Raw genomic sequence first — 13,906 nt, forward strand, 5'->3', positions numbered from 1 at the left:
CTGACTGGAAGCTGAGGCTTGCTGCTGCCCAGCATAGCAAGAGAAGTATGGTTTCTACTGAATGCATATTGCTTTTGCACCATCGTAAAGCTGAAAAATCATTAAAATAGTAATCGAAGAAAAAATGGCTGAAAAATTTCCAACATTTATGACAGACACCAAATCACAGATGCAAAAAGTTTGGAGAACATGAAGATAAATACCAAAAATCTACACTTAGGCATGTCATATTCAATCTGCAGAAAATCAAAGACAACGAAAAAATACTTAAAGAAGCCACAGATGGTAGTTAAGAGAAACCTTACCTATTGAGGAACAAGGCTAAGAATTACATCAGACATTTCTTCAGAAACCATGCAAGCAAGAAGATTGAAGTGAAATATTTAGTGCTGAAAGAAAAAACTATCAACCTACAATTCTGCATACAGCAAAATTCTTAAAAAGTATAAGAGAAAAAAAGACTTTCTCAGATAAAAATAGAGAATTTGTCACTACTAGACCTGTCTTGAAAAAACTGTTAAAAGTTCTTCCAAAAGAAGGAAAATACAGGTTACAGATCTACACAAAGAAATGAAAAGCATTAAAGAATAAAAGATAAAAACATTTATTTTAAAAATTCTTAACTGATCTAAGTTTGTTCAAAATAATGACATCAACAATATATTGAATAATTATAATTTATGGGAAAGCAAAATAAAAAACAGCAGTGTTATAAGAAATGGGAGAAATAATTGGGAATGCTATGTTATAAGGTACCAGCACTGCCCATAAAACAGTTTTAATGTTAACTGAAGGTGGATTAGTTGTAAATGTACACTGCCAACTCTAGGGCAACTAAAACAAACATTTTTTAAGTATAATTGATATGCTAAGAGCCGACAGAAAATGGAATTATTTAAAATGTTCAACCAATAACAGAGAAGGCAGAAAAAGAGTGGAGGGCAAAATAAATTAAAAAAAAAAAAACAAAAAACAAGAGCAATGAACAGAAAAGCTGCAAACCTAGACCAGATAACTAATCCAACTAAATCAATAATCATTTTAAATGTGAACAGCTTAAATATACCAATTAAAAGACAGAGACTTTCAAAGTGGATTTAAAACAACAAGACCCAACTGTACACTGTATGTTGTCTACAAGAAACCCACTTTAAATATAAAAACACATAGAGGTTAAAAGTAAAAGGATAGGGACAGATATGCTATGCTAACACTAATCAAAACAAAGTGGGAATAGCTGCATTAATCTCAAAGTAGACCTCAGAACAAGGAAAATTATCAAAGACAAAGAAAAGGCATTTCATCATGATAAAGGGACCAATACTCCAAGAAGACATAACCATTCTTAATATGTATGTGCCTAGCAATAGAGCATCAAAATATGAGGAAAAAACTGATAGAAATGTAAGGAGGACTAGTCAAATCCACTATCATAGTTAAAGACTTAGACACCCCTCAATCAGGAATTGACAGATCCAGAGGGCAGAAAATCGGTAAGGACATAATTGAACTAAACAGCACCATCAATCAACAGGATCTAATTGACATCTATAGGCTACTTCATCCAACAACAAACAAAATACACATTCTTCTCAAGCTCACATAAATGTTCACCAAAACAGACCACATTCTGGGCAATAAAAACATATAACAAATGTAAAAGAATACAAACCAAGCTTTCAGACCACAATGGAATTAACTAAAAATCAGTAACACATACCAAATATTTACAGATAGTTGCAAACCCACAAAATACTTAGAAATTTAAAAATACACTTCTAAATATAACATGGGTCAAAGAAGCCTCAAATTTTTTTAATTGTTTCAAACTAAATGAAAATAAAAATAGTTTATCAAAATTTTTGGAATGCAGCAGAAACAGTGCTAGAGGGAAATTTATAACACTGAAAGCATATAAAAGGACTGAAAACCAGTAATCTAGGAAAACTGAGACAGAAGAGCAATATAAATCTAAAGCAAACAGAAAAAGAAATTAGATCAGAAATCAATGTAATGAAAACATGTTAATACAGAAAAATCAACAAAACCAAAATCTAGTTCTTTGATCAATAAAACTGATAAACTTAGGGCCAGGCTAGCCAATAAAAGACACCAAAAAATAATACCACAAATCAAAGAGCATGACTACTGATCCCATGGCTATTAAAAGAATAGTAAGTGTTATAAGCAGTTCTGTCTCCACAAATTTGGTAAGTTAGATGAAATGGGCAAATTCCTTGAATAATACAATCTATCAAAATTCACACGGGAAGAAACAGATAAACTGAATAGGCCCATATCTATTAAAGAAATTGAATCAATCATTAATAACCTTCCCATGTAGAGTTCTACCAGGTATCTCATGATATGATACCAATTCTCTATCATCTCTTTAGAAAGCAGAAACAGTAAACAATTCCTAGCTCATTCTGTGGGGCCTTTGTAACAGAACTAGACAAAGATAATACTAGAAAGGAAAATTACAGACCAATCTCTCATTAATATTGATGCAAAAATCCTTGACAAAATACGAATCAAATCCAACAATGTATAAAAAAAATTCTACACCATGACCAAGTGAGATTTTTCCATATATACAAGGCTGGTTTGACATTCAAAAGTCAATTTATAAAATCTACTACATCAATAGGCTAAAGAAAAATCATGTGATCCTATCAATAAATGCAGAAAAAGCACATGACAAAAATCCAACATCCATTCATAAAAACTCTGGGCAAAGTAGGAAGAGAGGGAAACTCCCTCAACCTGATAAAGAGTATCAACAAAAAAAACCTACAGTGAACATCTCACTTACTGTTGAGAAATGTCTTTCTTGTTGGTGAAGAAGGATGCTTTCCCCTAATATTGGGAACAAGACAAGGATGTCTCCTCTCACCACCCCAATTCAACATTATACTGGGAAGTCCTAGCTAGTGCAATAAGCAAACAGAATGAAAGGTATGCAGATTGAAAAGGAACAAATAAAACTTGTTTGCAGATGATATGATTGGGTATGTTGAAAACCCCTAGGAATCAAGGAAAAGATTCCTGCAACTAACAAATATAGCAAAGTTGAGGAATATAAGGTTAGTATACAAGTCAATTGCTTTCCCATACACCAGCAATGAACAATTGGAATTTGAAATTAAAACACCATTAACACCAAGAAATTAAACACTTTGGTATAAATCTAACAAAATAGGATCTCATATAAGATCTATATAAGGAAAAAGCTAAAAAATGTTAATCAAAAATCAAAGATCTGAAAAAATGGAGAGATATTCCGTGTTTATAGATAGGAATACTCAATAATGCTAAGATGTCAATACTTCCCAACTTGATCTTTAGATTCAGTGCAATCCCAGTCAAAATCCTGGCGTGGTGGATACAGGCAAACAGATTTGAAAGTCTATGTGGAAAAGCAAAAGGTCCAAAACGGCCAACACAATACCAAAGAACCAAGTCAGAGGATTTACACTCTCCAGACTTCAAGACTTACTAAAAACCTTCAGTATTCAACACAGTATGATATTGGCAAAGAAAAGATCAGTGGAATGGAATAAAGAGCCCAGATGTAGAACCACATATAGTCAACTGACCTTTGAAAAGAGAGCAAAGGCAATTCATGGAGAAAGAAGAGCCTTCAACGAATGGTGCTGGAACAACTGGACATAACATGTCCCTCATCCCCCCCAAAATCAATGTAAACACAAACCTTACTCCTTTCACAAAAACTGAGAACAAGTCATAGATCTAAATGTAAATCACAAAACTTAAAAAATCTGTAGGACATAAAATGGGAAAATCTCGGTGGCCTTAAATTTTTAGATACACCACCAAAATCATGACCCAGTAAAGGCAGACTTTATTAAAATTTCTTTGCAAAAGACAATATTAACAGAATGAGAAGACAAGCCACAGATTGGGAGAAAACATTTACCAAACACCCGATAAAGGGCTGGTATCCAAAATATATCAAGAACTCTTAAAACTCAAAAAAAAAAAAAAACCTGATTTTTAAAATGGGTAAATAATTTAAGCACTCAGCAGATTGAGTGGAAAGTGTATGAGAAGATGTTCAACAACATGTATCATTAGGGAACTGCAAATTAAAACAATGAGATACCACTACACACCTATTAGAGTAGCTACAGCCAAATGATAACATCAAATGCTGGTGAGAATGTGGAGCAACAGAAATCACATTCATTGCTGATGGGAATGCAAAATGGTAAAGCCACTTTAGAAGACAGTGGCAGTTTCTGTACTGCAAAACTAAGCACTGACTTACCATATGATCCAGCCATCACACAAATAAGGCAGCAAAGGACATTTCTAGGTCAAACTATTCTGTATGATACTAATGGTGAATACGTGACATGTATTTGACAGAACCTATAGAACTGCATGACAGAAAGCATGAACCCAATGTAAACTATGGACTTTAATTAATAATTGATCAATACTGGTTCATCAATTATAACAAATGTAACACACTAACACAAGATGGTAACAGAAAACTGTGGGAGGGAGGAGGAGGTAAATGGGAACCCTCTACACTTACTGGTCAATTATTCCATAAATGTAAAACTGCTCTTTTTTAAAAGTCTATTAAAAAAATACTAAAATAACCCTTTAATTCAGACACTGAGGTTCTATATGAAATTCTGAGAATATGCAAATGCATTATCAATGGTGTAATAGATCAACAGATCTGCCTTTGAATGCCATCTTCATTGCTTATGGATTATATGTCCTTGGCCAGGTCTTGTAACCTCTGAGCTTCAACATTTTTATGTGTAAAATGAAAAAATTATCACCTTTCTCACAGGTTAACTCAATTAAATTAGGTAAATATACCTGAAGCACCTAGCAAAGGTACACTTAGTAGGTATGTAAATGTTCTTTTCTTATTTTCCCCCAAATTCTTTCTAACTCAGGCAAGACAGGATATATCCTAACTCAACCAGTGTTTCTCAAATTGGGGTACCTATACCCTTAGATGTACATGCAACCATTAAATAAATAAAACACCTCATGTCTTCCAGGAGTTCAAGATTTGGGGAAGGATAAATACTTTAAATGGTAATTAAAAGCACTGTTATACTAAAATAATGTTGCTATAGCAGAATGTTTGCACTGTATTTCAATATGCAACACAACACTGTACCTGAATTAGAATTTAGGCCATATTCTCAAACTTCCAGGACTACTTCTTCACCATCTTCTGCCATTTGATATATTTCCCACCCTTTTCCACTAATTTTAATTATGTTACTAAACTCAAGTTTATTTGTTTCTCAATACCAGTCACATGACAAGTGTCTCCAAGAAGCCTGGTTACCCTTAAATTAGTAAATACAACCTGAAAAATAACATTTTATATTTACACAATTTAATATACAATTTAAAGTTAAGTCAGAACTAAGAAAGCAAACTGAAAATAACTTAAATGGAGACTGTACTTTTGTATCTATGATTTCCCAAGGTTGTGGCTGTAACACTGAGTCAATTTTTTTATAAGCTGTGCAAAATACAAATAGTTTGCAGATACAGACTACTAGCCTAATTTTTAGAAACAAAATACTTTTTCATATCACTATAATTTCTTTGCCTAGGAGAATCTCAACATGCATAAAATCAAGCACTTTACTGGATATTTAAGGAGAAAGCGGTATTCCAGGCCAAAGGTAACATAAGGTCACATGTTATAAGCCCAGGCAGAGCACATCTGTAATGTGCTGGTTTGGTGTCACACACTAACAGAAGCTGCAGTGCGCTCACAGAAGATCTACAAAATCTTTTTTTTTTTTTGAGACGGAGTCTTGCTCTGTCGCCCTGTGGCTGATGTGCAGTGGCACCATCTCGGCTCACTGCAAGCTCTGCCTCCCAGGTCCTCGCCATTCTCCTGCCTCAGCCTCCCGAGTAGCTGGGACTACAGGCACACGCCACCATGCCCGGCTAATTTTTTTGTATTTTTAGTAGAGACGGGGTTTCACCGTGTTAGCCAGGATGGTCTCGATCTCCTGACCTGTGATCTGCCCGCCTCAGCCTCCCAAAGTGCTGGGATTACAGGCGTTAGCCACCACACCCGGCCAATCTACAAAATCTTTAAGGATCTCAAAAGCATGCTACATGAATAAGAGGTAAGAATATGGGGATACTTAATATGTAGAAGACTTGGCCTTGGAATTGATGGGAAATTAATAGCTATCTTGAAGGCTGTCACATTTGAAAGGGATCAGACTTGCTCTGTTGTTCCAAACTAGGATGAACAAGCAGCAGCAAGTAGTAAAGTGGTACATCTGGTAGTGAAGAGACTTGAGTACTACAGACAATTTGTTTAAAAACAGTGTGGTATTAGAAATGTATGTGGTATTTCTGGATACCAATTATCTTGCATGTAAAATAAGGGTGCTAAGCTAGATAATTCTAAAGTAATTTTCAAGTAAAAATGGCATGGGAGCGGGGGTTGGGCGTGGTGGTTCACTTGAGGGCATGATTAGCCACGCATGATGGCCGGTGCCTGTAATCCCTTTGGGAGGCTGAGGTAGATGGATCACTTGAGGTCAGGAGTTCAAGACCAGCCTGGCCAACATGGTGAAACCTCATCTCTACTAGAAGTACAAAAAATTAGCTGGGTGTGGTGGTCCATGCCTGTAATCCCAGCTACTCACGAGGCTGACGCAAGAACCACTTGAACCCAGGAGGCAGATGTTACAGTGAGCCGAGATCATGCCACTGCACTCCAGCTTAGGTGAGAGTAAGACTCTGTATCAAATAAAATTTAAAAAAAAAAAAAAAAAGGCATGGAAGCAAACTCTGAATCAACTTCTTAGCAAAGAGTATCCTTTCCCAGCACTTTGGGAGGCCGACGCAGGTGGATCACCTGAGGTCAGGAGTTGAAGACCAGCCTGGCCACCATGGTGAAACCCCATCTCTACAAAAATACAAAAATTAGCCGAGCATGATGGCAGGTGCCTGTAATCCCAGGTACTCGGGAGGCTGATGTGGGAGAATCGCTTGAACCCAGGAGGCGGTGGTTGCAGTGAGCTGAGATTGCCCCACGGCACTCCAGCCTGGGCAATAGAGCGAGACTCTTGTCTCCAAAACAAACAAACAAAAGCAGTATCCTGAATGTACATGGAACCAGCTATGAAATGCTAAGTTCTATCACAAAGAACTTAGCAAAGATAATGGTGGCATGTTGATTCACATTATCATTTTTTGTACATCAAAAGGTAAGGTGGAATAAATATCAAATTATTTTAAGAAAAGCCAGGCCAGGAGCAGTAGCCCATGCCTGTAATCTCAACATTTTAGGAGACTGAGAAGGGAGGATCACTCCTCAGCCTGGAGAACATAAACTCCATCTCTGCAAAAACATACAAAAATTAGCTGGGTACGGTGGTGCATACCTATAGTCCCAGCTTGAGAGGCTGAGGTAGGAGGATCACCTGAACCTGGGGAGTTCAAGGCTGCAGTGAGCCATGATTGAGCCACTGCACTGCAGCCTGAGCGACAGAGTAAGACCGTCTCAAGGAGAAAAAAAAAAAAGGCGGATGTGGCAGTGCACGCCTGTAGCAGAAAAAACTGAGGCGAGAGGATCACTTGAGGCTAAGAGTTCCAGGCTCCAGTGAACTATAATGGTGCTACTGCACTCCAGCTTAGGTGACACTGTGAGACTTGTCTTAAAAACAAACAAACAAACAAAAAAAAACCCCAAAAATGTCCACTAGCAGTTCCTTTTAAAGAACTCAAAACCATGATGAAGGATTATTGCATTTTCTGATGTTGTCCTTTATTGAGTAAATTACACTAGTAATTTAATTCTAGGGGGAAAAGTCCTAATCTATTTTCTATCTTGTCCATATTCAATATTGCATTTTTCTTTGTTTCTAGATATACTGATTATTATCCTAACACAACCCTTTGAACCTACTTAATATTCCCTAGAGAATAATAGCATATCACTTTCTCCTGTCAATTATTTTATATACCAGGCAACAATATTATTTCTTGATCCTCAGTACAAGATTTCCGAGTTACAGTGTTAAGTAAACGTTTACAGAATTTCTTAATTTCTCAAACCAAAATAAAAGTTACTAAGTCAAGCAATTGTTTTCTAAGTTCTAGATATTATTTAATATAAACAGGCAAAAAGAGATTTGTACTTTCCTTTTGCTTTGCCAAAATCTGCAAAAATTTTGCCAAAAATATTCCAGGCAATAATCTCATGAAATATATACTCAACTTACCAAAGTACAGTATTTTTACAGTGCTCAGGCTTGAGAAATTATGAATCATAAATACTAAGAGAGCAGGGGTAGGAAATGCCTTGGAATATTGGAGGCTACATATACAAAGAGTACAATGTCTGTGGAAGTTTCTCAATGCACTCCAAAGCCACACAAAAACAAATTTGTGGTTTATCAATTTCTCTTCTCAGAGAGTTTTAAGAAAAATTATTTTCCTAATTCCACATCTATCTGAAAACCCAAGGATACCTGTTGTAGTCTACATTATAATCCAAACATTAAACATATTTTGAATATTTTTCTACCTATGCCATACCTTACCTCTTGAGCAGAGATCCCTTTGATCATAATTCCTGAAAACTCCGATGAATACTTCAAAGTTCACTAACATTTTTAATGCAGTAATCTAATTACCTTAGATGTACATATTAGTGGAAAAAACACTCCAGAGTACCTAAGTGCTTAATTTTGAAACAAATATTTCACATTTTAGGACTAAATTACTATGAAATATTTTTAAAGGGAAACAAAAATACCTGGATAAAAATAAAGTAAAAAAATTGCTTAGGACATCTAAGCACTGACATTTGTCAGACTATTTCAATATGGCAAAGAAAATAAGATCTGTGTACATATTTACAATAACCTATAAGTCAGGACTTTGCAGTCACACTGCTTGTCATGTTTTTTTAAACAGAAGGTACAAAAAAAAAAAAAACCTTTGTTTCCTTACTAAAGAACAATCAAAACAAATTTTTATACTATAGTTAATCTAGTCAGTGATGGTGAAACCATAAGCCTATCTTCCTATACCTCGAAAATACAATGGTAAGCCAAATTCAACATTCTGTAGTATTTTTATTTTGAAGGTTAATGATGATGTAAAGAAGAGTCTAAGATTTAAAAATTACTTTTTAGAAACTCATGTCACCATTATCTTTGCAATATTTTTCAGGTTTCCAATGCAGGGTGTATTTTAACTTCCATGCCCAACCTACCCTTTCACACACATATAGGAAAAGCTTATAGCTTTTTTTATATTCAAATAAAATACAGCCTTTCATTGAAATATACTGTGTCTGTAAACCTTTTAATAGCTTTAATTCTAAAAACAAAATTTTATCCACAGAATCTTTACTTTTTTTCCAAACTTACCAGGTTAATAAAACCAAGAATGTTGGCTTCCTTTCCGCCACCCCCAATACAACAGCTATTCTAGATCATGACTGCCTTTTAGAAATTTGATTTTTTTCAGAGTATAATTTCTTTGGGGAGCCAAATTATTATATTTTAATCCACCAATTGTCATTAATTCAATTTTTACTTCTTGCCTAGGACCCCATCTTAATGTTATTTTTAATTTTGGGGGTCTACTTCAATAACTTTCCTTCAAATCTGAAAGGAAATCCTCTTGCTTCTAAGCAAATCCTGCACAGAAAGGGTAAATTGTTCCTGTGGCTTCAATTAAGTAAAATTATGTAGCTATAAAAACAAGAATCAATAAAACTAAATATTACCCTTCTCCATGCTGTCTTGATAAGATTTAAAAACAAGAGACTATGAGGTCAAGATTTCTCCTTCTACAATTATTTGTGCAAGTAGAACACTAAAATACAAAACATTTTTCATTTCAACAGTTCTTATGAATTGCATAGTTCTCTAATCAGCCATTATTTTCAAATGTTCTTCTGGGTAAAGGAACTGTTTTGGATGCTATTCTGTAAGAGTTATATTTTGATCAATCTAGCATTAAAAGACTTGGCCAAATTACTCTTGATATTTACAGTATTAACTCAAGAGTTTTAATGGTTTGCAAAATTGAGGTACAAAAATTGCATCTAAAAAAATCCAATTCTGGAAACTAATCAGGAAAGATGATGCTAATCAGGAAAATGCAAAAACATACAAAACAGATCACCTATTTCATACATTCACTGGTGACCCCCATGAAGAATCACTAACAGTTCAAGAAAGTATTTTTCTGAAAAAAAACAACAACAACAACAAAAAAAACAAAACAAACAAAAAAAAACTAACACAGAAAGGTAGAATATATATTCAGAAATATTTAGGGAAAGACACAGAAAATTAAAATACATTTAAAAATACTGTTGAGCAGTTTTCACTTTCTACTCCTGAAACAGAAATAAGCCATTATCAGTAAGTGCATTTTTTTCATGGAGAAAATATTTATTAGATTTCAAATTATCACATAATACAGATATTACACAATTAGTCATTCTAAAAAATAGTTTATATTAATATTCATAAACACTGAAAAATATAGGACTTCATTTTGTGACATAAAATATAAAAAAACTCAAAGGTAAATTCACCAAAATAAAAGTTTAAATAAACAAATCAGTTCACAATAATATACAAAAAGTTTCACTTTTAAATAAATAGCTCGTAGTGGCATGAAGTGACTAGAAATGCACTTACATTTCCTTTTGCATATTTTAAGGAACAGAGCTAAAATTCAATCAAAGCATGAGATTAAGAGATTAAATCACTTTTCATCTTCAAAGCTGAAACAAAAAGCTTATAATCTCACAGGCCACACAACGTGGTTTCTACTGTGGTTCAAAGAGTTCAACTAACTTAATTTCCAAGCAAATCTCATTTTAAGTTCCTTCAGTTCTTCCTAAAATGATGGACAGTTGTTTTTTTAATTCATATGTGTTTGTAAACCAATTGTCTTATTAACATTTACTAAAAACAAGAAGTTGGGAGTAAAAGTTGTAATCATTTATGGGAATTCAAAGCTCTCTGGGGGAATTTCAGTTCAAATTGAACCTTTAAACTTACTTTTAAGTACTATACTTACAAAAATTTATTTATAATTAATGAGAAAAAAATACAGATAGCCAAGAAAGACTAAGTGCAGGTTATGCTTTTGCAAATGTGGCTTCTAAAACTTTTGAGATTTCCTAAAACATTTTAGCTGCTTCCATATTAATAACTCCAGAATGTCTATTCTTAAAATGTATACCAAATTTAACAAACTGGCAGCATTAGGTGACTTTAAAAATGTTCTTTAATAGCCTTTGACTGACCAGTTAATAGATATCAAAGAAAGAGAGAAACAGAAACATTTTGATAACTACTTCAATCAATTAATTGATAGCTTGGATAAATAACTATTTTGCAACACTTATTCCTTCACACCTATAGGCTTATTCTAATACTAAGTGCCTCTGCTCTGTAAACTACTGTTTTGTGACAGTACCATTCAAACTTTAGAATGCCTTCAGTATGAAAAAAATACCTCAACTTTAACAGGTATGTATTACTTTAGAAGACAGACCAAGCTACTTACATCTCAAAAGATATTTTTTCTACTTCTCTATTAGAAACCTTGTTGATTTGACAATTATAAGGCTCAAGACCAGCAAAGATGAGCTAAAAGAGTATATCCTAATATTAAAAGCAGTTTTCGAATAATTAAGAAGTTCACCCTTTATTTACTAGTTACTTTCAGTGTCAGGCAACAAAAAAAACCATTTCATTAAGTTTTGGACTTCCTCTACTACCTAAAAAAATGTTTGCCTACTTCATTAAGGTGATTTTCAATCCCACAAATGTTTTAAATGAAACAGATACAGAGAGCTGCTTTTAAAAGAAAGGAGTCTCTGAAGCTTCCTCTATTTCAGTCTTCTGAATAGAAAGAAATATTTTCATGGCCATGTAAAATTCCAATCTGAAAAGATTATTTCATTATTTGAGCCTTTCCATTTTCAGACCAAAAGTAAACCAGAGTAATTCTTAAAAGTTTATAAATGACAAGATCAGGTGGCTGGCTCATCCTTGTGTCTTCTAGACATATTGCATGGATCCATTCACCACTGCCTTCCAAACTGCAGGTGCTGGCATGTGTGACAGATATCATCCATGAAGGCTCTGCTAGAAGAATTCCTTTTGCTGAAGAAGTATGATGTTTTACCAGTTGAAAGAAATCTGGGCAATTAGAGAACAAATAAACCAGTCTCCCATTATCAAGATACCTAGAGTCACAGAAGGAATCCACCAAGGAAAAATGAGAACTTGCCAAAGGTAACAAGTTCACATTCTACCCATTGTAGGTGATAAGAACTTCCTGGAATCAAATCCTACCCTTGGCATCAAAGAAACTAAGAGAAAACCATCTTAATGCCATGGGGGAAATCTAGGAAAGGGTTCTTTTACCACAAATATTTATTCCTAGGGACTAGAAAATGACTTTTGAGTATATTAAACATAGCTTTCAGGGATACTGTATCCTGAAACTTACATTCATTCATACTTATGTTTTATTAAAGAATGGAGCCTAGAATTGACAGTAAAACATAATAGTACTATCATTGCATCTTTTAAAAGATCTAATATGAAGTCCTAACATTTGAGGTAGGAAGAAGACCAAAAGGTTCTCACTAACAGGGTAGGATAACACCTGGACATCTGACTGTATAAATTAGACTTCAAATGTCCAGTTTGCCCAAAGATGAAATACAGAATGTTTTAAATTACTTGAATATAAAAGAGCACTTAGAAGTCCACTAATACCATAAGGGCCAAAATGGGTAGATATTCCCTTTTTAAAATTCCTGTGGACTACATAGGCATTCGTCAAATCATGTGCCCCAAATCATCCACTGCTTTAATTATCTGGAGAGAAAATTAAATTTTAGGTCTCATTTTTGAATGAGTACTAGTTAGCATTCTTAGAAAAACAAAACAGATTGCAGTCCCACCTGGTTCTTAAATGAACCCAAGGAGTTTACCACAGAATTAAATGGGCAATGGAAGGACACTCCAATCTATAAATTAACCCAAGTAAATAATGGAAAGCACCCACTTGTTTATTATCCTTTCCCACTCTCTCCAGAAGCTGGATATTCTGTCTCCAAGGGTTCAGTGGAGAAAGTGGACCCCTGACGTCAAAAGCTCTCCGTGGTCTTGGCTGTATCTGTGGTTCTAGGATCACTCCTTGCACCTCTGGTAGGAGAGAAGCACTGAAATAGAGAGCTGAATATAGATTTAAGAAAAAATTCTTATTAAGAAATTACATTCTCTGGTCATTTGAGTTTGTAATGGCTTAATCCTCAGGATAAAAAGGAGCTACCTTTGGGCATACCTTCTTCAGTGCCTTCTTAATTTGAATTTTAGAAGTCTGTCACCACAAATGATTAATTCCTCAATAACTATTAAGAAGGGACCTGTATTGGTCTAAGCCATAACACACTCTGTGATAAACCACTCAACTCTGAGTGGAAGACCAAATCAAAAATGATAAATTATGACTGGAAACAAGATCATAGTTGTCTTTAAGGGACAGGGAAAAGGCACGCAACCTCAGATATATCAAAGGAGGAGTCCCAGTTAATTCTTCTGTCAAAGAAAAGAAGATGGACTGAAAAGTAGAAACAGAAAAAAATCAAGCATATTAACAGGAATACTACTAAACTTTGGGAAAGTCTAAGAAGCTGAATTTCTTCTCTGAGTTCAAGTCTTCATTAACTTAAAGAATTAATCACACTATAAGCCCATATTATAGCAATACAAAGCTAAGCCTATATTTTATCAAAGCTTATGACTACTGTCACTGAAAAGATTTATTCTTCAAGCACTCAGCTTTAAAACTGGAGGCAGAATAGTGGATATAGGCAATA

The 13,906-nt window shown here is 34.5% G+C and overlaps 1 protein-coding gene across 4 annotated transcripts in view; it reads right to left on the reverse strand.

The window, feature by feature from the left end:
* Positions 1-13,906, reverse strand: part of TSC22D1 (TSC22 domain family member 1) — a 153,242-nt gene that overhangs the window by 103,149 nt on the left and 36,187 nt on the right. Inside the window, exons 2-3 of one of the 4 annotated variants that reach the window (XR_001115810.2) lie at positions 13,093-13,262; positions 10,922-12,215 (exon numbers count right to left, since the gene is read on the reverse strand). The exons of 2 other annotated variants lie outside the window; for them this stretch is intronic. Coding sequence is in view for 1 of the 2 variants with exons in the window: in XM_004088126.3 (XP_004088174.1) it covers positions 12,198-12,215; positions 13,093-13,249 (175 nt within the window). In the remaining variant the exon portion in view is untranslated. Of the gene's footprint in view, positions 1-10,921; positions 12,216-13,092; positions 13,263-13,906 lie in introns of those variants that run through there. One more of the 4 variants, XM_004088126.3, reaches the window with a different exon arrangement.

This window comes from Nomascus leucogenys, chromosome 5 (assembly GCF_006542625.1).
Source record: "Nomascus leucogenys isolate Asia chromosome 5, Asia_NLE_v1, whole genome shotgun sequence".
NCBI lineage: Eukaryota > Metazoa > Chordata > Mammalia > Primates > Hylobatidae > Nomascus > Nomascus leucogenys.